Genomic DNA, 27645 nt, shown 5'->3' on the forward strand with positions numbered 1-27645 from the left:
CCCCCCCACCTTCTTTTATTAAATGCGCCGATAACACAACCACTGCGCCGACCATCACTACGTTGATAGTTATGCCGCTCCACCCAAAATTGACTTATCACGTTCTTTTAAATCCGGCTGTAATTACGTTGCACTTAACACACTGTCACTTGCGCCGCGTACACACCTTGAGTATTTAGCTACGGTTCTAAATTACCACGACCAACCCGCATAGTCATTGGGTATGGCTGAATATTAATATTTTCAATTACTGTTCACCAATCGTATCACGCACAGACTACGTTTTATTAGTATTTCTGAACATTCTCACGAGCTGCTCCTTCACCTTCACTCCATAGCCATCCATATGAACTTTGTATTTAGCGTCAGCTCAGTTCTTGGTAGCTGGTCACTTCACATGGTTATAGACCGTTTCCATACTCGCTTGACACAAGTTCCTTTTTCCTCTATGCCATTTATAATCACAGATCGTGCACTTCAATCTTTCTGAAATGAAGCTGATATGCTAACTAAAAATCAGAATGGGTTATCTTATTGTGTTTATTTCTTTTCCCTGCTTTATTTTCACAGGCGTCTTAAATCAATATCAGGCAAATTGTTAATTCTGGTCCTGAAGATGATCCCATTGTACTAGAAGCTAGGGATCGAAACGTCGACTTTTTAAACAGTACCGCAATTTATCCATTGTGTAAAGTGTGTTGTGGTTACTGCTGGCTAGAGCCTATTTAAACCTTTATTATATGATAAGCCTCCATTAGCTCCACTGTTTTTGCCTGTTACTTTACTTTTCTTTCATTCTTTTTCTTTTCACTCCCGGTACAGGATTGTGCCCATGCTTCATCCTTCTGTGTGTCTTATTGTATTTTATTTTTCCTTGATTGTCAAAATAAATGTTCCTCCAAACGGCTGGGCATTGGAAGACTACCCATAGTTCTTATTTAAGTCTATGTTGGAATACTTTTACTATCTAATGTTAGGCTAAGGACCTTTGTTCATTAAAATAACGCTTGTATGATGACACATGTGAACGCATACATCAAAAATAATGGGGACTTCATTGCTCCTTTTTTTGTTGTTTTGGGCTGTTGCAAGTGCTAGCATTGGCAAATGCTGTGCAGCTAATAGGTAACAAATGCAAGATCTATTGGCTTTGCCAAAGCTTGCTTCTTTAAGTCATGTAACATAATGTGTGTTCCTTGAAAGAAGTAGTAGGACTACCCAGATGGATGGTCAGATTCACAATGTAATGTTAAGGATTTTGTAACAGTCAAGACTTCTCACTGCCTTCATGCCTGGGAGGCACCTTCCACAGATCCACACAAACATAAGAAAAGCAATCTCTAGCTTGCTATTTGCATGCAATAAAGTAGTTAGATGGCATCAAGAAAACATGATACACAGGAAAAATACTCTGTGTACGCCGTGGAATGGAATTAATTAATTTGTTAAGTAAACTGAATGAGGTGTAGTGTGGCATTGTGTAAAAGAGAAACACCAGCTGAAGAATGAACACCATGAAAAGCAAAGGTGGGCCCACACTGCACCTTTCAACAGAAAAGCAGGGTATTTATGAGGTGTGCAGATGGTATGGAAGAGATTCCTGACATGGTAGGGAGTGGTGAATGCCAGGTCCTCCCACCACACTGTATTATATGTATGTAAGTATGCATGCAGTATTTCTATAGCACAAATCTAGCCAACAGGCAGTTTTGGTCTAACAGCTTTAAAAGCAGTTCCCGATCTCTCTACAAGGTAGTACCACATTCTCACAAGTTTTGAGGCAGGGTCAAAATTGGAGCTATTTCACAGAAATGTGTATTGTTAGCAACCACGTCTCATCCTCCTTTGTGGTTGGCTACCTGCATACTGGCCTCCCCGCCTGTTTCTTAAGAGCCAACCAGAGACAGAAGATTGGAGGAACACCTTGACTTACATAGCTGACCCCTCCAGCTTGCCATAGAGCCAGCCATTGCGTGCCTCAGGAACCAGCACCTGGATGATGTCCCCCTTGCTGAAGCGAAGCAGCGTCTTGTTGCCACTGGTGGAGTGGTTCACCAGGGCCTGCACCCGTGCCCCTGCCTCATCGGCACCAGTGGCTGCAACAACCGCTGCAGCGATGGCGACCTCGCCGAAGGAGTTGGATCGAGACCGCTGCTGGTCACTGGCCAAAGAACCTGCCAGAAACACACAAATGTCCACATTAGGCTTATCCATCAAGCCTTTGAAGACTGGGGTGCAAGCACTGAGGGGACATGCCTCTCTTGGGGCAGGACAGAAACTCAGTCACCATGCTCCCTCAGTCCTTGACCTTTCTCTCTCACTTGCAAACTGATGCATCAATGAGGCTAAGCCTTGGAGGAACCTGCTCCTGTGCCTTGAGAAGTGCTAACACCTCTTCTGTGAAAGTGGGGTTCTTACCCACAGATGATGTCCTCTGCATGGTTCTCCGGTCTGGATCAGGTGTCCGCCGTCCATCCCTTTCCACCTCTTGGATGATAGAGTTGGAGCTTCGACTCATAAATGAATTAAACTCCTCCAGAGGTCTCTGGGTCTGCGAAATGAAAGGAAAAGTTTGTTGTAGTTGAAAAGTCAGTATTATGGAGAGCTGAGAATACATGAATAAATGATTTTTTTAAAATCCCAAATTCACTTTCTGTAGTGCACTATCCTATCCACCAGTACAGGACCAATCCAAGCACTACACAAAACAGTCCCAAGGTCTAAAACTCTACACTGTCAAATGTTTTTCATTTCTATTTAGCCATACAGAGCCTTTTTATAAGAACTGTGGGTCAGATGTATCATCCGTTTTTTTTGTCGCAAGCGCTGCGAATCGCAAAAAAGCAGCGTTTGCAACAAAAAATCGGCAAATGCGATGTATCCAAAAATCGCACCGCAAAATTAAGGAATCGCTAAATTTGCAATTCCTTAATTTTGTGCAAGCATTTAAGGAATCGCAAATTGCAATTCCTTAAATGCTATGTATGTAGCATTTAAGCTTTGCGAATTTAGGCTAAGAAATCGCAAATTACCACCAACTTGTAGTTGGTGGTAATTTGCGAATTCTTTTAAAAAAGCACTTTTTGAAATTTTTAAAGGTGCCATGTGACGCTCATACATGCCATTAGGGCATGTATGTGCGCCATATGCGCACCAATGTCAATTTCAGGGGTGCAGCATGGTGTCCTTACTACACTCTTAAACCCTTGAAATTATTCTCAATTTGCGATTAGCAAATTGCGAAACGCAAATTGAGAATAACAGTCCATTCATTCCTATGGGCCTCCTGGCCCATAGAAATTAATGTGAAATGAAGGAATTTTAAGAAATCGCTAAAAAATAGCGAATTTCTGGATACATACAATTTAGCAATTCTCAAATAGCGATTCCTTAGAAATCACTATTTGAGAATCGCTAAAGGGTATCTTGATACATCTGGGCCTGTATTTGCTAATGCACAGTTTCTATTTCAAAACTGAATTAAACAGCAAACTGACATCTGTAAAAACCTCGGAAGCAAAAGTGAAAAGGGATTGGAGAATTTATATTTTTCGATATGCCAAAACTAGGGATTTGCTAATTTCTTTTAATTGCATCCTTTGCAAAGGTCTATGCACTTCACAACTTCGCTTTGCCAAATTCGTATGAAAATCATGACTTTTGCAGCAATATACATAACATGTATGCCTATTTACAACTAATAAAATGTTTCTGCATGAGATGCATTTTTTTGAAAACTGAACATTTCCTGTGCAAGGCAGCTGTGCAGAAACCCTCTGCAACGGTGATTCTGCAGGGGGGAAATCTGCAAACATTGTACAGTCTGCAATAGGTAAAAATTGCAGAGAAGAATTCTAAGTGCGTTTCCAGCTTAGCTGGACTGGGTTTGTTTAGAGTGAAGCTGACATCGATATGTTGTGAAAATGGTCTCGCTATGTGGAGAAAAACGTTGCATAGTTGAAGGTAAACTTTGCAAATTTCGTGAAAAGCAAGAACATGAAACTTTGCAAAAGTTCAACTCTAAATAAAAACTCTGTAAATCCCAAGTTAAAACAAAAAGCCACTGAAAATGTGTTCTGAACCGCAAATCCTGACCTCTAAGACTCAAAACAAGAATTTGGTGTGAATCAAAGTGCAACCTTGACTTGTTCAGAAGAACAGACTCCTGCCTCTATATCGATTCACTTGCACGCTCTCGTTCATATATATCTTTTCTTCGACCTGCGCCTACTCCCTCCCAACCAACTTTACCTCTAGTAGTCCTGAAGCCGGATGGCTAGTGGTGAAGCCCTGGGCAGGGCTTGGCTTGTTTGGAGTGTGGTTCACGGGCTGGGTCCGGCTAGCGTCCACTTGTTCCTTCCACTGGGGCACGCGGGACTGGAGAATACCACGGGCCTGCACAAACAGAAGATAGCAGAGCTGCTGAGCCCATACATTTTGAAGCTTCTCATTCTTGCCTTCCCAGGATCCCCTTTACCAGGGCCGGACTGAGAACACAAAGCAGCCCTGGCAATTTTAGCAGACCGACTTCCCCGTAGGGGGTTGGGAGGATGGCACGGGGTGGGCGAGGGTGCAAGTGTGAAGCACTCTTGCATAATTAAACAGGCCCCCAGCACTGCTGCTTATGTTAATGCGGGCTGATATTGCAGCAATGCTGCAAAACTGACTCCCACTGCTCCAAAACCAGCCCCACCCTTCCAGCCTCCTGGGGTAACGTCCAATGCCTGCTACGGCCAGTCCGGCCCTGCCCTTCACTCCTGTTGTTCTCTCATTGGTTGACAGGTTCTGAAGCTATCCTAAGATAGATCATAAAATGTTTAATACAGAGTCCACAGCATGGAAATAATGTAGTGTGGCAAGAAACTCTAATGTTATTGTATGATTTTCCATGATATGATATTATTAAAAAGTGTATTACTTTAACCCCACAACTTACAATAGTTTCTTTTGAATTTCAATATTCAGTCACTTGTAGTGTTGTCTCTTAAAGTTGACTGGTCTGTGAAACCATCAGACTCCCTGTTAGTTCAGAGACATGCATGGAATATGGTATGATAAAACTTTAACTACAACTGACATGGTAACACATTTCGTAACAAGTTGTAAGTTTATGAAGACATGCTGAAAATGAGTGTAATGAGAAGGAGAATGATAGATCATTTAAACATTTAAAAAGTTCTGAACATGCCAAGTGTAAACTGATTAGGTGCTGTAATTGTTCTCCTTATGTAACAGGGAGGGGAGGTGTCAAGTTATAATTTGGTTGATTAAAGTTTTAACCTCCTACATTTTCATTATTAAAACATTTGATAGAGTGAATTATTTATTCTCTGAAGATTTTGTTTCCTAAAATGTATATTGTCTCATAAAACAAACATTCGGGCTAGAAGACAAACAATGTGTTATTTGGCATAGCATTATGAAGTGAAGTTTAAGAAAGTGGTGGGGGGGGGGGGGGGGGGGGGGGGGGGTGGCCACGCAAGCGCCTAAGATGGCCGCGTGTGCTTGAAGCTCCGCCGGCCGGGCTCATGTTTAACTCTGTTTTGGCATGAAGAACCCCAGTTAACGGACCAGGAAGCCCACTGCTATTCCCATGAAGATGAGGACTTGGAAGCGTGTAGTCGACTAAACAACGTTCGCATCATAGGCATACCAGAAACAGCCACAACTGGTCGCATGGATCTCTTCATTGAACAACTTCTGTCTGATCTATTTGTTAAAGACTCCTTCACTCCCGGATTTGTCGTAGAACACGCCCACAGATCTCTGGGCCCCCGTCCCAATCCAGGACTACCTTATGAACTTTAGGGATCGAGACTCTATTCTTCGTGCCGCACGTGAACCTGGTGAAGTGCAGTGGCAAGGTTCTAAACTTTCCTTTTTACAGATTTCACTGCGACAGTGCAAGAAGCACGCCGCAAGTTTAACGGGGTAAAGGCTGCCCTGAGAAATCTAGGACTGCGGTACGGAATGCTATATCCAGCTAGACTGAAGGTCGATGTGGGAGGCCGTTCCCGTATATTTGACACCCCAAATGAAGCGCAGTAGTTCTGCCATTCTTACAAAAAAGACAACGGCGGATCGGTGACAGCAGCCAGAGTTTCATCCCCTCCCCAGAGCGGCTCCGAAGCCAGCATGGAACTCTTCTCCAACTCAGGGACTCGATAACACGGCAATGATGTATGGGCTTTCTGGGTTTGATGCTTCAGTTATATTGTTTCTTCACATTCCCTGTAGTTATAACTTGTACGTCCCGCCGGCGTGGCGTTGCCACACCTCAAGGTGTACACCAGGTTTTGTTTTCTAATTGTTCAAGAGAAAATGGTGTGGGTTTGTTTATCCACTACTAGCTTTGCATTCTACTGGCACTGCCAGATGTTACGGTGGGTATGGGTTTGCCTCGCTAGGGGAAGGGTGAGGCTGGGTGGTGGGGGGACACACGCATTATGTACAGCATCCTCAGGGTACAGATGCATATGTCACTATCACATGGTGTTTGGAATTCTTCTTTACACGCAGATTTAACTTCACAGTCACAGTATGGCACAGATTGGTTACCTACGTGGTCCTTCCGGGCTGCCCCGTATGTCATGAAATATTAGGGGCCTAAAAAATACCCGCAAAAGACGGCAGGTGATCAATTACTTATCTCGCCACAAAATTGATGTAGCCTGTCTCCAGGAAACGCACTTGTCCAAATCAGACAATTCCCCAGTGGCTGCAAGCTGGGGAGCACATTGGTTCTTCTCGAACTATAGCAGTTATGCTAGGGGGGTTGCCATACTAATTCACAAAAGGATCCCCTTCTCCCCGGGCAAAGTAATTAAGGATAGCGAGGGCCGATTTTCGATTGTCACAGGTACTTTAATGGGTCATTTTGTCGCAATAATTGGTATTAATGGCCCCAACATAGACTCCCCAGAGTTTTTTTCTTCCTTACAGGTACACTTGCTGGCATTGAATCCCTGTTTAATCATTATGGGTGGCGATTTTAATTTATTGCTAGAACCTGTTAGGGACAGCACTTCTTCCTCTCCAGACACCAAAACCCGCTCTCGCCTTGCATTACAAGACATCTGTCAGCAATTCTCTTTAGTGGATAATGAGCGCACACACAATTCTACCACTACTTCTTACACACACAACTCCGGCTATCATAATACCTGGACTAGAATCGATTACTAGTTGGTCTCCCCTGGAATAGCGGGCTGGGCCCGGGCACTTGATACCCTACCATGGACCTACTCAGATCATTCCCCTGTGGTACTTAGGCTTGCTGTCCCGCGGCCCGGGGGGTTTCCTTTGACAGTGGAGGTTTCCGAGCAGAGCACTCCAAGATCCAGTATTCCTCGAAGATATTAGGGCTGCCACAGAGGACTATTAACACCAGATCAGTGGATATATATTGGCGGTCCTCTGGAAGGGTTTTAAAGCGCACAATCGTGGGGTTTGTATTGCTAAAAAATGTCGGTGTTCTTAAAGACTTATGTAACTCCCTAGCACGCATTGAGAAGGACATATTGGCTTTAGACGCCGAGATACTTGAGAACGACTCTGCTGAGGCAGAAATTCAGTGCCTAGCTCTATTTGTGGAATTCCGAGACATAGCAGATAGGAAAATATTGTATTTGGGTAAATATCACATGGCCAAGAGATATGGTGAAGGTTAAGGCCCTGGTAGAATCCTCGCACAAGTACTTCTCCCCCCCTACAGCAGGGCATACATAACTGAAATTAAAACTCCCAATGGTCAGTCGGTATACTCCACCCCAGAGATAAGTACCACGTTCTTGACTCATTTTAAATACCTATACAGTTCCAAACTAGATGGAGACCTAAGCGCTCAAGAAGAATACTTATCTAAAATTGCACTAGTTTATCTGGAGAAACCCATGCAAGACTTCCTGGCCATCCCAATAACCCAAGACAGTGTTGTAGAAGCCATTGACACACTACGGAGTTCCTCTGCTCCGGGTCTAGATGGGTTTACGGCAAATTTCTACAAGGCATACAAAGACATTTTGGTCCCCCGACTGATAGAGGTATACGCAGAAGCGCTGGAAAAACACGTTCTTCCTCCCACTTTTAGAGAGGACGCTATTCTTCTTCTTCCCAAACCTGGCAAGGACCCCTCTCAGTGTGGTTCGTATAGGCCCCTTTCTTTATTGAATCAGAATTATAAAATATTAGCCAAAGTTGTAGCAATCAGGTTAGCTTTGTTAATGGAATATATTATTTCCCCTGCACAATCAGGGTTTGTTCCTCATCACTCTACTTCGCTTAATCTCAGAACCCTTTTTTCAGTTATACACGGGATATATCTAATGGTCCCGGCAGCGACGGTGCTATTAGATACCAAAAAAGCTTTTGATTCTTTGGAATGGCCATATTTTATTTCAGTAATGTGCCGCATGGGGATGCCGGAGGATTTTGTTACCACCACTGCTCTTTTATACACTAGTCCCACTGCTAGACTGTGCATCAACTGCACGCTGTCTCCTCCCATTCGCTTCGCCTGCGGAACACGGCAGGGATGCCCGTTATCCCCATTATAGTTTATTTTAGCCATGGACACCTTGGTAAGACATTTCCAGGAACGCCACCTACACCGAGGGTTACAGTTCATGTTGGTCCATTATTTGTATCACTTTATGCAGATGATACTATCCTATATGTGAGACATCCCTACACTAACCTCGAGCCAATAATTAGGGAAATATTGCGGGTTGGCCTTTTTTCAGGGCTCGGCATAAACTGGCACAAGTCTGTAATATTTCCACTGACGCACAGCACTGTGCCATGGGACTGTGGATTTCCGCTTGAGTGGTGTCACGACACGGTCAAATATCTCGGCAAACATATACATATGGACACCTCTACTATAATTTGGCTAAATTAAAGACGAGCCATAAGCTCCTTGGAGACAGAGGTTGAGAAATGGCTTCGTACTCTATTGTCTATGGCGGGTAGGGTTGCCATTATCAAAATAATAATATTGCCAAAATTCTTGTATCTTTTCAATAAAATTCCCATTCCCCTCACTCAAGCCTTCTTCACGCAGCTGCGTCAACACCTTATTAGACGGATGTATGACAGTACGACGTGTACCGTTACAACGCGTGCTTTTACAACGCGTCTTTAACAACGCAAGTCGTTACAACAACTTGCGTTGGGGCGCTGGTAGTGAATAGTATAATTTACTATTCTAACACCATTCCCCGTGGATGCTAGGGAAGGTGTTGGAATAGTAAATATACTATTCTTTATCCTCTAGCGCCCTCCAGTGCAAGTCGTGGTTACGACTTGTGTTGTAACAGACGCGTTGTAAAAGTACTGCGGAGTAAAATCCGCGTCGAAAAGGATGTTCCCCCTATTAGACTGGTTTGGGGGGGCGGGGGGGCGGGCGTCCTAGGGTGGCCTGGCAGATTTTGACTCTCCTGTATGAAAGAGGAGGCTAGGGTGTTCCAGATATGTGTCTATATTACTTAACAGCACAATGCAGTTATGCTTATGCTTGGTATCACCCTGACGCCCGTATCCCCTTTCTGAAACCGGAGGGGGACTTGGTGCTCCCTCTGAAATTGTCCACAGTACTTCCCAAGGGGATCCCTAGAGACCCACTTGACATACAAAGTGTCTCCACCACCAGCTGGGCATGGGAGAAGCTGCGTAGACTGCTGGGGCTGGATCTTCTCTATTCGCCGGCATTGTCGCTTCCAAGCCCTTTATGGCTCCCCATCACGGGGGAAACACTGGTGCAACGTACGCTAGCTAAATTTGATATCTGACAAATTGGCAATCTCTTCCCCAATAATCATATATTCTCTGTCCGAGGACATTAGGTATCAGGGCAGTGCTTTTATGGATGCCTTCATAATGAGGCGCATACATTCCACACTACGAGCCGCTCTACCTACATACCCAGTAGCACCGGAACCCACAGCCCCATTAACACTTCTAATAGAGAGGGAGACAGGTGCCCATTTAATTTCTAAAATGTACAAAGCATGCCTCAAGATACGTCCGATCTCAGATGCTAAGATCCACTTGGCATGGGAAAACGACCTCGGTCGGCCCATATCGGATGATCAATGGGAACAGTGCTGCAGGGCCACGAAGGAAATATCTCTCAACAGTAGGCATAAACTAATTCATAAAGTAGATCCGTCTAGGCCTCATCATTGCTTGAAGTGTTATTCCCCCATGCAGATTTTGCCCATTTAACATGGATGGGCCCAAAACTGCAGCCGTATTGGGAACAAGTACATGCTGCATTGGGTGGAATGATCTCCCTCTCACTGGCCCCCATCCCGGAGATCGCACTCATGGGTTACATGGTTAATTTCCCAAAAAGGCAAGAAGATTAGCGGCACTTGGGTTTCTGCTGGCTAAACTGGAAAAAGCGCTAGTGTGGGGCATGAGGACAGCTCCAACATTGAAGGCCTGGCTGCGCAGCCTAGCTTATTGTAACGTAAATAGTGAAATCTACGCTTCACTGATGCCAAACTCTTCCCGCCCAAAAGACATATGGGGTCCGTACCACGCCTATGTCGCCGAGAGATGCAGTGACACTGGCACACAAATTAAAAATGACATTGTACCCAAAGGGATCAGCTAAGGCAATACGATATGAGCAGTCGATTCTGGCTATTTAATGTATTTTACGATTGCACTTCTGTATTATTTTGCATGCATTGTGTACCATAGATTCCTGTTGTCGTAAATGCCTAAACCTACGAAGTCCAGCCACGTTAAAACATTCCTGATCAATAATGCCGAACTGCGTAACCTGTATACTCCTTAGCCCTTTTGGGCCTAAATTATTTGCTGTACAGTTGCCAAATGCTGTGACACTGATGTTATAGAATATGTCTGCCATGTGATGATTTGCTTAACAATGTTCCATTTTAACATCGTTTCCTGATTATTGTATATGAAAACTGGAAAATAAAGATGTAAAAAAAAAAGTTTGAGAAAGTGCTTATTGAACAACACTGTTAACACACAATGAAATTGATTTTATGATTTCAGATCACGAAATAGTACATATTAAACACATTAAAGAGTTAAATTTGAAAAAACATACAATGACTAAAGTTGTGCAATCGATATGCTATTATGTATGCTTTGTTTATCAATCCTATCTTTTGATTCATATTGTTCACTTGTTAATTGTTAAAGAATTTCTTTATGCGCTTTCATTCAGAGTTCCTCTTGCCATACAAAAAATATCGGTAGATAGGTTATTTTAAACAAACTAACATGTAGATTGAGAAAGCAGGTCAAGGTTGGTAGGTCATCTCAGAAAGAAGTTATTAGGTATTTGTAGGAAGGAAAAACTATCCGTGCAGCAAAAGGGCAATCCACAAATTTGGTAGATCGCTAAGAAAAAGAAGGAAAAAAAGGAAGGGATATTTGGTAGTTAAACAGGAGGTAGACACTTAGGGTCAGATTACGAGTACGCCAGTCCATAGGACCACCGTACTCGCAGTGGACCGTTTGGAACCCCTGCACTGGCGGTCCGAGCACCATATTTTGAGTGTGGCGGTCCCACCTACACAAGACAGCCGCAATCTCCAGCGATCTACGATGACCTGGCAGTCAGAGGCTCCAATTTGTTTGGCGGTGCCGCTGCAGCACCGCCAAGCATTTTTAGAGATTTCTCAGTGACACAGAGGGAACAAATGGGGTCCTACAGGCCCCCTGTTGCCTCAGGGTCAAGGGGTGCCTGCAGTGGGGCACATGTTGTGCCCCCTTGTGTACATTCACCCCCTGTTCCAGCACTGCCTGGACTTTATAGTCCATGCCGTGCTGAAAAGATCTTTGGCGTTCCCATTGCGGTAGCTTTTTAATAGGCACCGCTGTGGGAACGGCAAAGGACCACCTGCAAGACTAGGAGAAAGCACCTACTCTGGCAGGTGGTCTGACTACAGGTTTGGTTGTCCTTGAGCGTGGCACTGGTGTGGCAGCACAATCCAGGACCCCCAAACTCGAATTCTGCCCGTAATCTGAAAGTAGAGAGTGGGTTGGGACAAGATCACAGGTAAGGTGGGGTTGTGTAGTGAAAATACCTGCAAACAAAACTAGTAAGTGAAACTGTTGATGAGATACATTTGAAATCAAATGTCGATGATACAAGTACATCTGTTTGTGACTAGAATCCGGAAGGGCAAAACCACCTTTGAATTGAACTGTACCGAAGCAGTAGCTACATTAACTAGTTAACTTAAAAAGAAGACTATTCTAGCGAGAAAGAACAAGTGTTTGGAGAAGGCAGTTTCATAAAGAGTATGAAGACAGCAAACCCATTTTTTAATACTTTGCAGTTACAAAAATGAAACCTGGTAACAACAAAAATCTGATCTTAATACTCAAAAGGAAGAGTTAAAGGTTTGAAGAAGCTTATGGGCAGAAGAAGCCATTGCAAAAATTAGAACATGAAAGTAAACGGTGGAGGAAGAAATATGGTGATGCAAGGAAGAATATCTGAGTCTTTTTTTCAGTTGAGATTTTAAGAACTGCACCGCTCTACTCAATAGTAGAAAGATTGAGTCAAAGACTTGCACAGAGAGGGAACAGAGAATGAGTGGAAAGACAAAGATTCGGTTGCGATCGGTGTTAAATTGTGTATCAGAACCAGAAGAATATGTGTTAGGGGAGAGAGAAACAGTGTCAAGTGAAAACATTAAAAGGCCCAGAGCAGAACCCTGGACTACCCCAATGTCAGAGTAAAGCAATACAGAATGAGTATATTTCAATGACATAGAAAAGGTTTGAGAAGAGGAATAGGAATGAAACTACTCCAGAAAGTAGGCAAATATTTAAGAGAATAAACAATGTTGAAGGATGCCAATAAGTCAAGCAAAGTGAGATTAGGACCATTGTGATGCTGAGTATGATGTAGAAAGTTTGAAATTAAAAAGAGCTGATTCAGTAGAGTGTGTCGGGCGAAAATCAGACTTAACAGAAAATGATAAGATGAGACTGTGAAGGGGAGGACTCCCCCGATATCTTGGGCTGAGGCAACGATAGTCTTAATTTTAAAACCAAATAAGGACCCATTGGCAGCAGAGTCCAATAGGCCTATATCCCTGTTGAACACCGATTATAAAGTGTTCATGGGATATTGGCAGCTAGGGTTGCTAAGATCATAAAGAGTGTAGTCCATAGAGATGAGAGGGGTTTTATTCCTGGAAGGCAGATCAATGAACTTACCTTCACAATGCTGGGTATTGTAGATCTGGCAGAATCCTTCAACCTTCCAGTAACTCTGGTGGCAGTTGACGCTGCTAAAGCGGTTGACCAGGTCATTTGGCCGTACCTCTGGGAGTCCTTAAGAACTTTTGGATTCCCTATGAACCTAATAAAAGCGATACAGCTACTTTATAGTGCACCTAGAGCTAGAGTCTTAGTCAACAGGGAGTTAACCGATTGGTTCAGCATTAGGCGGGGAACAAGGCAGGGATGCCCGTTGTCCGTCTTATTATTCAAAATCTATATCGAACCTTTTGCAGGACTAATTAGACAAGATCTCTCCATCCTTCCATTTAGATACAAAAACGTTGAGGTCACATTAGCTCTATATGCGGATGATCTCATTCTTTATACGAAGAATCCCAAGGAGGCTATTTCCAGGTTGTGGGCTAAAGCAGATTTGTTTGGGAAGGTCTCCGGGTATAGTGTAAACAGAGACAAAACTGAAGTTATGGAATGGAACCATTCATCTCAGACCTCTGGGGTCAAAACCCTGTTGTGATATCTCGACATCATAATCACCCAGAAGTTAGTCGATGTCCCTATGGTCAATTGGAGGAAGACCAGCCAGGAGGTTGGATGATTACTGACCAAATGGGCAAATCTCCCTCTTAATTTATATGGTCGGGTAAATTTGATTAAAATGATTATATTCCCCAAAATTACTTTTCATTTTAATAACATACCCCTCTCTTTCGACAAAAATGAGGTAGCAAAATTACAGGGCAAGATTGGAAGTTTTGTTTGGGCTTCAAAAGGCTTCGCGTATCCTGAAAAAGGTTGAGGAGAAAGTTAGAGAAGGGGGACTCGCTCTTCCAGATCTATGGGTTTACGCACACGTTTTTCATTTTAAGAACTTTCTGATGCTATTAAATAAACCAGATGATTTTCCATTAGGTATCATGTATGGGGTACTGCTTAGCGATTTGGGGGATGAACAAGAGCAGTTCCTTTTTAAGTTTGGATACCCAACATTTTTTTTAAAAGTATGTTTTGGTTGCAGGCGGTTAAGAACTGGGTCTACATACGGAAAAAACTGGGAATACCCTATTATTCAGACTACTCACCAGTTTGGGGTTCCCCAGCCTCCCCAGCATGTTTAGACGATTTACTCAGCCTACCATTGAAGCAAGCGGGTATCTCTCGTTGGGGAGATTTAAAATTAGGTATGGATCTGATTACTTGGGAAACTCTGACATCATGCACTCGTGGACAGTTAACCAGATTCAAATAATATCAATTGTCTGCTTGGTGGGCTGGGCAACATTGGGAGGAACAGACGGACGATGCCTGGTTAATTCAAGCTATGAAATAGGGAGTATTAATAAAGAGATGGCTTTGTGGTATTGAACCCTGATTAAAGCAGAAGATGATATAAATCAGAATATCCAAAAGCTCTGGAGTAATGATGTAGATAATATCGATCTGAGCAACATTTGGTTGGGCTCTTTTACATTGCTTCGAGAGACAGTAAAACCTGCATACCTTAAGCGAAACAACCTTTTTACTCTTTATCTGGTTTACTGGTCTCCGGCAAAACTGACAAAACTTTCTGGTACTCAGTATGTTTGTTCGAGATGTCAGGATCCTTCAGCGAATGACTGCCATATGTTTTTAACCCGCCCTGCAATTACTACATTTTGGATCGAGCTTTGTGAATTTTTGACGGATGTAACAGGAATCCAGATAGCAGTGACTCCTGTTTTTATATTTTTGGGATTAGGCCAAGATAGTATTTCGGTTTCAAATAAAACTGAGGCAAGATTAATGTTTTATGTTATTTTATTGGGAAGACGAGAGATCTGTAAAGCCTGGAAATAGGCCGTTACACCCCTTTTTGTGTAAAAATAGTATCATACATATAAGCCAATAAGACATGGCATGTGATTCTAGAAGTCGGGAAAATATATGCGCCATGTTGCTTGATTAATGCCAGAGGAATGGGGTCCAATGATTAAGCTAATAAATAGCTTTCGGTCCTGGTCCCCTTCTTTTGCATCTTCTGCATTCCATGCGTAAGAGGTGTTGGATTGGAAACAGCTAGATTTCTTGTGTGGAAAGACTCTAGACCCATCCAGTCTCAGTAAGGGAAAGTGAGTATCGCCTACAAGTTAATTGGCAGAATAAGGACACACAAAAAAACAAAAAAAAAAGATGAGACTGTGAGGATATGAAAAAAAGTGGAATGTGCACCATGCAGGCAGGAATTTCTGACAGAGTTTAGGTCAAATAATGCAGAAATTAAATAGGGGTAAAGTTGTAGTGGTGAAAGGGGTTCGGCGATGCTTTTTTTAAATAACAAAAAAGATGGGGTATTTATAAGATGCTGAAAAAATCCCTGAAGAAAGGGAATATTTTAAAACATGAGTTAAGTAAAACAGAAGGAAGGGGTTATGAATACTGACCAGAGTGGCAGGCAAAGTAGGTTTGGGAAACAATGTGACTGGCACGAGGGAGAAGGGTAGAGGTTTTGAGTCCAGTGATTTGACAGAAATATTTGAACCCAAAAGTGGAAGTGGCCTTAAATAAAATGTTTAAATACTATTGCAGTTACATCTATCAAAAATTGCTTACATTAGAGGTTTACTCCAATGTTCAGATACACTTATTTAATTTACTAATTTAACTGTATAGATGTGTCAATCATTTTCATATGTATATTTCAATTATAGATAGGAGTTCAATTTTGTAGATCCTTCGATGGCTTGATATGTTATATAAATATATAATTCAAAATAAAGCATTCCAAACCGAAAAGACGGTGTGAAAGGAATGTTGCAGAGTGAACAGATGGAAACAATAAGTTCAGGATAAATTGGAAATAAAGTATAGGGGCAAAATTCTTGTCTTAAAAAATAATAATTCCAGTCAGAAATCTATGCACATTAGTTTACCTCCATGGATTAGTTTAGATATCGGACTTTTAGAGGCTCATAACACTCCTGAGGAGAAAATCTAAGCATATTGTAGATTTCATGCATGCTCCTACTACTGCACCAGGACCGAAGCAGAGCTGAAATGCATTTTGGATCTCCTGTATGCTGATGGTACATAAGATGGTGGCTGAAGGAAGCTTGCCAGATAATAATGTGAATTGCAGCCCCCCCCCCAAAGCCTTCCTGGGGTCCTTTGAAATGGACCAGACCCCTGGGTCTGAGGATAAGAGCTAGATGGTCTATGTGAAGTGTAGGGGCAGCTGCTGCCCCTTCTAGTTTGAGCCCCGGAGATATTACCCTCAACAGGTTGTGAGTGAAGGAGCCTGTCACACCTTTGTTCCTTTGTTTTGAGTCTCTCGGACTGAGGGCACTCCTTCATACAGAGGACAACGAGTGTGGCTTAGCTAGACCAGGAGAAATACTCAAACAGTCAGGAACAGCCAGAGACCAGTCCCAGCATAAGCATGAGGTAGAAGCCCTCAATCACTGGGCCAGTGTTTCTATTTGACCAGTGTGAGGGCCACTGACACCAGTGGAGGCTGAGAAAGACATCTGCGCTCCAGGGTCGGGGGTCAATGACACCCAATGCCTCTTACTAGGTTCGTCAACGGAACTCTGGAAGCTCTGCTAGGTAGAGCTGCCTTGAAACCAACTTCAAGGAGGAAGCCCACTGACTGCTGAGGAGCGCTGCTGGGGAATCGGCCTAAAAAGAAAAGCAGTGGGAAGATGTGCATTGGCCTACTGCAGTGGTGTGCACGACCAGGCCGTGTGACCCTGGTACCGCTCAGTGAAACCCACAAACAACTCACTTCCAAAATTTGTGCTTGTATCTCAAGGCTCCTAGAGAGTGCAAAAGTAACCACATATGACAGACTCAAAGAAGAATTGCCTATGATGACTTGGCCCTAGGAAAATTCATAAACAATTTCAGCAGTTTTAGAACCTCCTTCTGTGGCTTGGATGTAGAAGAAAATGCAACAACATTCCACGGTTTTTCATCGCAGACCCTCCTATTGGATCACTACTGTGATCCTAGTTAGGTTCTTAATTTATTCATTTGTTTGGATGGCAGGCTTCAGTTTTGGGCCTGAGAAAAATCCAGCAATGAACATTTCTTTGCCAACCACCAGCCCAAGCGAGTGCATCCTTTGTTGACCTGCGTCCATGCAGCCCTTCCTTCTCAAACTTGGATTTGCGAGCCTGTGCACATCTGAACCATCGTAGGCCATGACTAGCAGCAGCGAGGTCAGGTCCAAGTCAGCACAGCTACTAGCCACGGCCCGTGTTGAAGTGCAACTACACATGTTGCTGAATCGCTGCTATGCCTTGCTAGTCGTAGCACTGGGGTAGCAACAGCCCTGTGAAGTGAAAGATTATACTCTTCAACCTTGGGGAGGCTTCATTGTGTTGCAAACTGATCTTGTCCTACCACTTACAAGAATCTTGGGGTGGCTACAGTTAGGACTGCCTAACTCCTTTCTCTCAAAACTCCCAGGTCAAATATGTATAAATTATAATATTTATGACTACTGTATTATATGTATCGTATTTAGCTGTGAGTCCCATTAAACTACGTTTACAAGTGAATCACTGGCTGGACAGTGGTTTATTAAATGTTAATCCATCTAAGCCACTGCAGAGGTCGTTCCTTCTCCTATCTCATTGCCAAATCATGGAAAAACCTCCACCTACGCACCTCCCCCACACTGGAGGTCTTCAGGAAGAAGCTCAAGATCTGGCTCTTCGACCACCACAGCCACCCGACCGAGGCTCACAGAACCCCAGTGCGTGGAGACTCAGCGGGTGACAGGTTGCGCTTTACAAGACCCTATGACTGATTGACTGATATGCTTGATGAAGTTGTGACGCTACCTTACACCACCTACTTGAGTAAGCCTTGAGCCGTTCTACCTAAAAACCCTGATGGTCAATTGCAAAGGGGTAGGGTGAACTCCAGGACATAAGATGTAAAAGGATCTTATTGTTACAATTCCGTCCAGTGACACATAAGTGTCCTATGGCTCTTTGAATGCCCTATTTGATTTTGGTGCCAAAGTTGATTTGGTCAAAGGTGACTGTTAGATTGAAATTTTTTGGGGGAGGGTAGGTTGAAGGTTTGAGCAGGCTGGCAATATAGATGGTGTCATCAATAGGAGGACATACCGCTAACATTTATTAAGGGTATTGTGCATTTAGACCAGGAAAGGTTTGGCTTAACAACCCAATTGTTTGAAACAAGTTGGCAAGGTGTCTCTTGCACCTGGTGGAGATGTGTCGCCATTGCCATATCTACAGACCTTTAGAGTAGGCTGGTAGAGATCATGTGCCGTCCTGTCCCTCTGACACAAACCATTACCTACCCGGTTGTAGAACTGCAGGAAGGTGTTGGACAGCATGCAGTGCTTCTCAGCCAGGAAGCGGTACCGGCGCTTCTCCTCCAGTTCAGCAGCCCTCTGACTCTCTGAGACAAAAGCCTGCATGTCCAAATGCAAGCGATTCACGCTCTCCTGGAGTGGAGACAGAGGAGGTCAAATAAGGCAACTGAGCGAACAATATAGGTGCATTACAGAACATTTCAAGTACATTTCATGTTGCTTTCTTATTATGTCATTTGCAGAGGGCTCTTTAAGAACATGGCGAGTTATCAGAATCAATTTCTCATGATCCAGCCGGTGTGCTGTAGGCTTGCTTTAGACTGGGCCTTAGAGGTGCAGTGAATTGTAAGCGGTTACCCTGTGATCATCGGGCTTTATCGACAATCAAGGAAAGTACTTGGGAATGTGACTACCAAGGCATGTTCTCCCTTCCCTGTCCCTTCCGCTATCCAGAACTCTTCGTTGCTCTTTTGCCCGTAAGCAAAGCCAGTATACCTCCAGCTCTTCATGGCCATCCAGTAGTGGTTTTGTCTCAATCCCGATGGATTTCTCGCCTATAAATTAATGCCAATAATCAGGAGCTGCCCTTGCTGGTAGGATCGGTGAGGCCGGGTTGGGGGGAAGGGGGATTCGACAGACGACAACGAGGGAAAATTAATTATTTACTTTTCCCTCGTGATCTTCTGTCGAATACCCCCTTTCCCCCCCACCGACCCCACGTTTCCACCGCCCTTACCTGCGCGGGGCACTCTTGCCAATAATGCCTTCTAATCCTAGAAGAGCAGGTCAGCCAGTCATTCCCTCCCTACCTTTCCCCATCAGTGCCATTTCTTTTTTCAGCAGTGCCTCCATGACAGAGATGTTTTGAAAGTCATCTCCAGTCTCTCTCTCTCTCTCTCTCTTTTGTTCTTTCTCTCTCCTGTTCTTTCTCTCTCTCTTGTTCTGTCTTTGTTGCTCTTCTTTCTGTTGCTATCTCTGCCTCTGTTTTTCTCTCTATATTTTTTTTCGCAGTGTTGCTCTCTCCCTCTATTTTTCTCTGTTTCTGTCTCACTGCTGCTTTGTCTCACTCTCTGTTGCTCTCGGTCACTCTTTTTCCTTATAAAATGGATAGATAGCCAAACAAACACGGATGGTTAGGCGGATAGATAGATAAATATGACAAATGGACTGCAGTTGAAGTATAGCCTGATGCCACAGGCTGAGTTATTTATAAGCCATGGGGACTCCCTAGTGGTTCACAGTCATACACAATGTGTACTAAAAGTGCATTTCATATATGAAACCCAAAGTTGACAATGTAGGGTTTTTGACAAGTATGAATGCATTGCACTCTATAGAAGAATATGAAATATGAAATAATTTGTTTGTTTAATAAGGTCTCTGGGACTTGTGTTTGTTAAATGCACAAGAAAAGGCAGAACGTTTATATTAAAAAGGCATAAGTAAAACCTCTCCAGCAAAGTCACACATTTCTTGCAGCATCTGCCATTTTCCAGAGCACTGTGATAATGACGTTTCACAAAGAGCTACTGTAGCTGTTGTATATCAAAGACTGGGCTTTCATTCTTTTCTCTTTAAAATAGCGTTCAGAGGGCACAGAGGTATACTGTTGTATTAGTCAGTGCTGCCAATCTCATAGCATTACCTTAATTCCACCTACCCATTCCTTCTCTGCCTTTTCCTCAAAAAGACTTCACTGCATTAATCTCATCAGTGCCTCCATCCAAGAGGTGGTCCTGAAGCCCATCCACTCAGTCCCACCCTTCTGTCTCTGAGCTGATCCCCTTCAATAGCCGTCATGATGCTGGAAGAACAGGACACACCCAATCCGCGCCATGTGGAACTTTCATAGGACTCGGCCAGTCTAGGCATCTCTTGATGATTTTACTACAAGATAGCCAGCCTGTGTGCTCCTTTCTACCCATCCAACCTTCAAGCCTGACCAGCCCTCATACCCACCTTCATTTCTCGTAGGTTCTTGTCTCTCTTCCTTTCCATCTTCCACACCTCCGACATGCCCTTGTCCAGGCTTGCGGCTCTTCGCTGGTACTCCAGCTCGTAGCGCTTTCGGCTGTCCTAAACATGGAGACGGAGGGGGGTGGGGGGGACAAACTTAGAGAATAAGGTGGCAAAATGGAAGATGAGTGGAAGGAATGGAGGGAAGAGGTGGGAATGTTGCACGCTGGAGAGGGAAGGGCAGGGGCAAGAGAGCGCAGAGACCAAGCATGACCAGTGAGACAACACTCACATTGATAAACTGCATGTCCAGCTTGGTGTTCTTCTCTATGTGCTGTAGGATCTCCCCATGGAAAGTCTGTAACTGGAGGGAAAAGATACCTTTAGATATAAAGCTTGAGGGAGTAAAACCCTCATGTGATGTCATGAACAAAGCCTTACAACAAAAGAATGCAGGCCAGGTTGTCAGTTTATGACAATAACAACAGAAGAGAGCCTGGGGAGATTTAAAGGCCTGCAGGAACCAATTCCCCAAAATCAAAGTCCATGTATGACAGTAGTGACTACAGGAGCTTCCTAAGCACAACAACTTTATATGCAGAGCTCCCTTCTACACTTGTCGCAGTGACTCCAATTAATGCAGAATGCAGTGACTCATATAACGCAGCACTCTTGGCTGTCACTAGCTTGTCTCCCTGTCCTCCTGAATCATAAGGCCAGAGTTCACCATTTAGGTGTTGCAACTGTTGTGTGGGGCTCTTAGAGGCGCTACCCCTTAACCTGAGTGTGGCATGAGGGCAAGGGCTACACAAGCTAGCCAAAGCAAACCTACCAAGCATCAGTTGTGTCTTAGGCTATGCAAACTCAACTATTTCCAATCACGGGCAACTACTACAGACCAATGGCGAAGACTGCAAACTACTTCTGAAGGTTGGTAAATTAAGAGACTCGCACTTGGTACTGCACATGGGTCCGACACGCGCAGTTCAATGTGTCTTCTAATAGGCCTACCAGCAGACCTGTAGGTGCACGTAAGCCAATGCTACAGGGTTGTCGTCAACTGGAAGAAACATTATGACCAGAGACAGTTACCAAGCTAGTACGTGTTTTTACTCAGTTATCTGGCTTTATGGGTTTCCAGTTTATTCAGGAAAGGTTAGTAACCAATTGATTCTAGGGTCGGCATCAGAATTGACTCAAGGAGGCACAAAGGAAACAGGTTGAAATGAACAGTTGGGTGAACTGGGTGTACGTACTGGAAGAGGCAAGTAAAGACTAACACTGGAGTGAGGACCATGCCTGGGAAAGATCTCACTATATTAAGTGTGTCAAGAGAGGATCAACAGAGGAAAGGAACTTGCCTTGAGTAGTATCATTGTACAGGACATAAATTGCAAACGAGGCAGTCAGATATCTCCCTTACTGTAAAAAATAGCCATGAGAGTGTTTTTCCATGAATTAAAGACATAGGGGCCAGATTAAACCGCTATAATCTTATGGGTGGTGTTTGACAATGTCACGTTGAAAACATTAACCAACAGATAAATCAAAACTATGATATTGACACCCAAAACATTATCACTGTGAAGTTAATAGTAGTAAAACTACACTACCCATGACAATATTTCAGGAGCCGATATTATATTTGTTGTATCTGTTAGTCGACATTTTGGGAGTTGATATTGTGGAATACAACCATTTTACCATTCTGATGAACCCAGGAAACTTTTGTAGTCATCCCAAATGGGGATTACAAAGCACCCTTGTTATGTTATATTATATTGATTTGTATGGTGCACTAATCAGCCAAGAGGGAATCCTGCTGCTTGGGCATAGGTGTGTACGTTTCTGATTCCTGAGCTGCTGATACAAAGAGCCAGCTCTTCCACTTCTTGTGGAACTCAATAAGTGAGGAGGAGGCTCTGATGTGTTGAGGGAGGTCGCTCCATGTCTTGGGTGTGATGTAGGAGAATGAACAACCTCCAGTTTTGCTTCTGCAGATGTGGGGAATGTGTGTGAATGAGGCAGTAGTAACTTGTAGTCCTGCCCAGTCTAACCAATCCAGTTTCTGAACCAGTGCCAACACTCAGCCAGGGCACCATCTTGAATGTTTGCAGGACTGAAAGCAGGTAGAGCCTGTAAGGATCTGGAGCTAGTGCATGAAAATTCTGGATCTTTGTAGTGACTGTAGAATTGGGTGATTAACAATCCTGGTTTTAGGGTGCTCCTCCGCTGGTGAGGTTTGCTACTTTCCTACTTTTAGCACATGTTCCACAGAGTTGCTTTCTGACATTGGCTTTTTGTGGAGATTCTTAAAAGGTCTTGCACCCTTTGGGAAGGCCTGCACCTTGATCAATCAGGAAACACAGCCTGGGTCGGACTGCGAACCCAAAGCAGCCCCCTGGCAATGTTGACGGACCAGCCCGCTGCTGCTTTTGTTACTGGGGCCCCGTATAGCAGCACAGCTGCAAAACTGCCCCCCAGTAACAAAAACAGCTCCCACCCTTCCATCCTCCTTGAGAAATGCCCAATGCACGCTGAGCACAGCCCCTTTGACCATCATTGCACTTCGTCTGCTTACAGTAGACACACCAGATGTGTTGCTTTCGATTGTTTCATGAGTGACAGTTTTAAGACAAGACTAAATTCTTATAGAATACCCACTATTGGGGTTTACAAATCCTAGTACCGTAACCATACCAAAGTTAGGGGTGTACAACAGTGGTCCATAAGGGCGGAATCCATGCCAGATTTTAATCCCTTGGCTGCGGGGCACATTCCCCTGCTGTGATGGGGGGAGGGGGGCACGCACTGCCCCCCGGTGCTCATGACGGGCTCAGAGCCACGGTTCTTGTGTACTCATGACGAGCTCAGCTCGTCACGACCGGGCCCGTTTAATGGAACGCTCAGCACAGCAGGGGAATTAGCCCCGCGTGCGAACGTTCCAAGGGTCATGACGAGCTGAGCTCGTCATGAGCACAAGGGAACCATGGCTCAGGACGAGCTGAGCTCGTCATGAGCATGGGAGCGGTTAAGACTCTCTAGATAAAATACATTTACATACAATCAGTGCGAATGGAACTCATTTACGCAGACAATGGTTGTTCTGAAAATCTGACATGGAGCTGGTCCCTATGGACCTACATTCAGCACACCTGCTGTAAAGGTTCTGCAGGTAGTCCTATTAATTACACCCTCTTTAATGGCAAGCTTGGGGAGCTTTTATGAAAATAATCCTCGGGATTTTATTTGCAGAAAGGGGAATCTGACCTTCACAAACAGGAACACATCATTAAGCTAAGAGAGTTTTATTTTTATTCCACTGTTTTTTTTACTAGATGTAATCATCTCAGACCCATCATCAAACCTGTTCATTTGATCCATGGCACATAAATCAATAGAAAATAAAATCTATTTAATCAACGCAACATTCAATAATCAGTATCATTGCAAAACACATAAACTCAATTGCATAGGCGATTGAGATTGTTGTGATAAAATAATTGTGATGATTAAAATAATAATATTGCCTCCAATTCGTAAGATGTACTACCCGAGCATTATTTTCAAATGGTTAAAAACCTCAGGCAGCTAATTTCATTAACTTTTCCAATCTCCCCCATGAGTACAGAAGGTATGTAAATGCCTTCATATGTCAACTGTGATGCCATTTGCTGTCTGCCAATCAAAATTGCTATGTTTACAGTTCTGGTGCAAGGCTTCAAGGTTTTTATCAGGGATTTGGATCTTACAATGAGACCTACAATGTATAAAGTTGCATCCATTATTACAACTTTAAAAAGAAGCTAAAAAATGTAAATATTTTACAACACACCAATTAATTAACTGGGCTACTTAATCATCTCCATTGCTCTTGCTGTTGAAATACCACATTTCTTAAAAATTGGTTTTGAAGATCACTGTTAATATTTTTTTAAGCAAATATACCATATTCAATGGTGTACATCATTGTAATATAAGGCACATATTCTCGTCTCCTAAATGACATTCTGCCATGCATCAGTCACAGATTTTAATGGTAAAGCTTTCAATCTACGTAGCATTATGCATCTTTGCACTCTATGGCCTTTATAATAATGTTAGTTGGACCGCCACCAACAGGGCGTCGGTGGTGATTTGCATGACATCCAAGCCATCGGTCTGACCGCCGGATTACAATACCGGCAGTCGAAGCAATAGTGTCGGGGAAAGACTGCCACCTCTGACAAGCTCAAGGAGCTTGTCGGGCAACAGTTGGGTTCTATTGCCTACAGTGGAGACGGTGCCTGCTCAGTCAGGGGTTAGGATGTCCCTTTCTTTTTTTTTTTTAAACAGATTTTATTGTCAGATTGCAAATATTATGCAGGGCCCTGCATCCCAGGGATAACTGCAGTTGAAATACACATTACATCCTCCGAATGGCAATCGACTTTTCTTATGCAAGTACAAACAGGATACAGGAGAATCACATGAAAGTGGAACTCCCCCCCCCCCCTCTCCCCGCTTCCCCTGCCCCCCCAACTCCCCCCCCTACTCCCTCCCCCAGAGTCACACAAACCCACTAGGTTCTACCCACTCGCAGTGATAAGAACATATGAAAACATAGAACCGCAGTATAAGCACACCCTCCTCCCAGGCCCCCAAGCCCCTCTCCCCAAGTCTATCTGCACCCGTCATCCCATCCCAGGAAAATCATCCAGCTCCACCGGGGGGTCAAGCCACAAGCCCCTATAATCCACCCAGCTCTTCCAGATTTTATAATGTTTCCGCGGGCATCCCTGGCCACAAAGATCGGCTGCTCCAACCCCATAAAAAAATCTAACCCCTTTTTTCAAACAACCACAGACGGGGCTTGTGTATGTTTCCACCCTTTAGCAATGTCTCTTTTGGACAATGTAAGGGAAAGTAGCATCAGGTGTCTCTTATAAAGGTTACCCCCCACCCCCTCCAAAACATGTAGCAGGGCAAACTGCGGCGTACGGTAAAGCTCCCAACCCAGCACCTCAGACATGCAGGCCAGAAACCCCTTCCAGAACCGATTCAGGGATTCGCAGCTCCACACTGTATGTAGAAACGGAGACAGACCGGTGAGGCAATCAACCCAGCCCTCCACAGCCGGACCCTAATAAAGTATACTCTGTGTAAATATTTAAATTGAATAAGGCGATGACGCATTGCTATGGCCGCACCCCTGGGGGCGGCCAGAGCCTCCCTCCAGTCTTCCTCTTTAAGCTCGCCCACATCCTCCTCCCACAACTCCCGGAGCCTCTGCAGCGAATGAATGAATAAATGAATGAATAATCTCGCTTCCAATGGACTGAACTCGGGGAGGGCCCCCAGCCCCTCCAGACTGGGTGCTATTGCATGACGAAACTGGAGGTATCTAAATAACTGGGAGCGAGGCATACTAAATTCTTCCCGCATTTCCTGAAAGGACTTAAGAGTCGTACCCCTCAGCACATCTCCCAATGTCGAGATACCAATATTGTCCCATCCCCTACAGCATTGCAACACCGCCAGACTGGGCAACCGCCCATTGTGCCATAGAGGAGTTTCTCCGGTCAGGGTATTCGACCACCCCATCCGGCGCAAAGCCTGCCTCCAGATACGAAACACCAGCTGAGTGGCACCTGGTAGCGCACTCCGTACCAATGCTGTATACAGAATGGTATAGAGTGTATGCGAACCCATCAGGTAACGTTCCATGGCGTATGCCGGATCCCCCCTGTTGCCATACCACCATTCATTCAGAACCAAAAGGTAGGAGGCCTGGTAATAGGAGAGAATGTCAGAAGTCGCTAATCCGCCACAGTACTTGGAGAGGAAGCATGTGCGTATGGCCACACACACCGCCCCACCCCCCCACAAAAATTGCCCTAAGGCGGAGTTCACCTGCCGGAATCAACTGTGCGGTATAGGATACGGGTGATTTTGCAGCTGATATAATAAACAGGGGAGCGCCACCATTTTAAAAATCGTCGATTGTCCATAAATAGTAAGCGGCATACGTGACCAGACTTTGAGATCTGCCCGAACTCACTCCCATACTGGCGCCAGGTTCCGTTCCCATGATACGGCCGGGATCTCCGTCAAAAGACCCCCAAATACTCGAGACCCCCCACGGCTACCTGTAATGCGGTTGCCCAGTCATCTACCCGTGTCCGCTCCCCCAGCACCCACAACGTGGACTTGCGAGGATTCATGTAGAGCCCCGAAGACTCGCCAAAGATCTGAATTATTTGCTGGAGACGGGGCCCGACCTTTCAAGATCTGTAAGGAAGCAGAGGACATTGTCCGCATACAGTGCGATCCTATCGGACAGCCCCTGTGCCCACTCAAAGCCACTCAACTGCGCATCCATACGCACCCACACCACCAGCGGCTCCATAGCCAAGGCGAATAGGTAGGGCGAAAGGGGGCAGCCCTTCCGAGTACCGCGCCGATTTGGAAAGGAGGATGAAATCGCTCCCGCCACCCGAACCGAAGCCGTCAGATCTGTGTAGAGAAGACGTAGATAGGATAAGAAACGAGGCCCCAGATTGAGCCGCGGCAACAGCGCGAACAGCTAGACCCAGCTCAGCGTGTCAAATGCCGGATTGGTGTGAGTACAACGCGGTTTTTTACATCGCATTCCGTTACATCGGAATTTTTACAACGCAGGATCCATTACATCGGATGCCATTACAACGCATGGCATTACATAGCAGATGCTATTACAACGCATGGCATTACATCGTAAGTATTGGTAAGTATACCTTTTTAAAAAAAATGTAATTAAGTTAATTTAATTAATTTAATTTAATTAATTTAATTAAAATACATTTTAAAATAGTAATTAATTTAATGTAATAAATTAAAATCAATTTATTTAATTTAATTTGAAAAAAATTATAATTAATTTTATTTAAAAAATATAATGAAATTAATTTGATTTAAATATTTTATAAATAGTAATTACATTAAATTAATGAAAATTATTTATTTAATTTAATTAATTTAATTAAAAAATGTAATTAATATAATATAATTAATTTAATTTAATAAATATATTTTAATTAATTTATAAATGGTAAATATAATTTAATCAGCCCTAAACACAAACCTACCCCTGAACCCTAAAATAC

The 27645-nt window shown here is 43.9% G+C and overlaps 1 protein-coding gene across 1 annotated transcript in view; it reads right to left on the minus strand.

Moving 5' to 3' along the window:
- BAIAP2L2 (BAR/IMD domain containing adaptor protein 2 like 2) overlaps positions 1-27645 on the minus strand; it is a 179030-nt gene that overhangs the window by 21615 nt on the left and 129770 nt on the right. The window contains exons 5-10 of the mRNA XM_086963230.1: positions 20814-20885; positions 20525-20641; positions 18551-18697; positions 4252-4395; positions 2419-2551; positions 1934-2174 (exon numbers count right to left, since the gene is read on the minus strand). Of these exons, the coding sequence (XP_086819356.1) occupies positions 1934-2174; positions 2419-2551; positions 4252-4395; positions 18551-18697; positions 20525-20641; positions 20814-20885 (854 nt within the window). The remainder of the gene's footprint in view (positions 1-1933; positions 2175-2418; positions 2552-4251; positions 4396-18550; positions 18698-20524; positions 20642-20813; positions 20886-27645) is intronic.

The sequence above is a fragment of the Lissotriton vulgaris genome, chromosome 1_1 (genome assembly GCF_964263255.1).
Source record: "Lissotriton vulgaris chromosome 1_1, aLisVul1.2, whole genome shotgun sequence".
In the NCBI taxonomy this organism is placed as follows: domain Eukaryota; kingdom Metazoa; phylum Chordata; class Amphibia; order Caudata; family Salamandridae; genus Lissotriton; species Lissotriton vulgaris.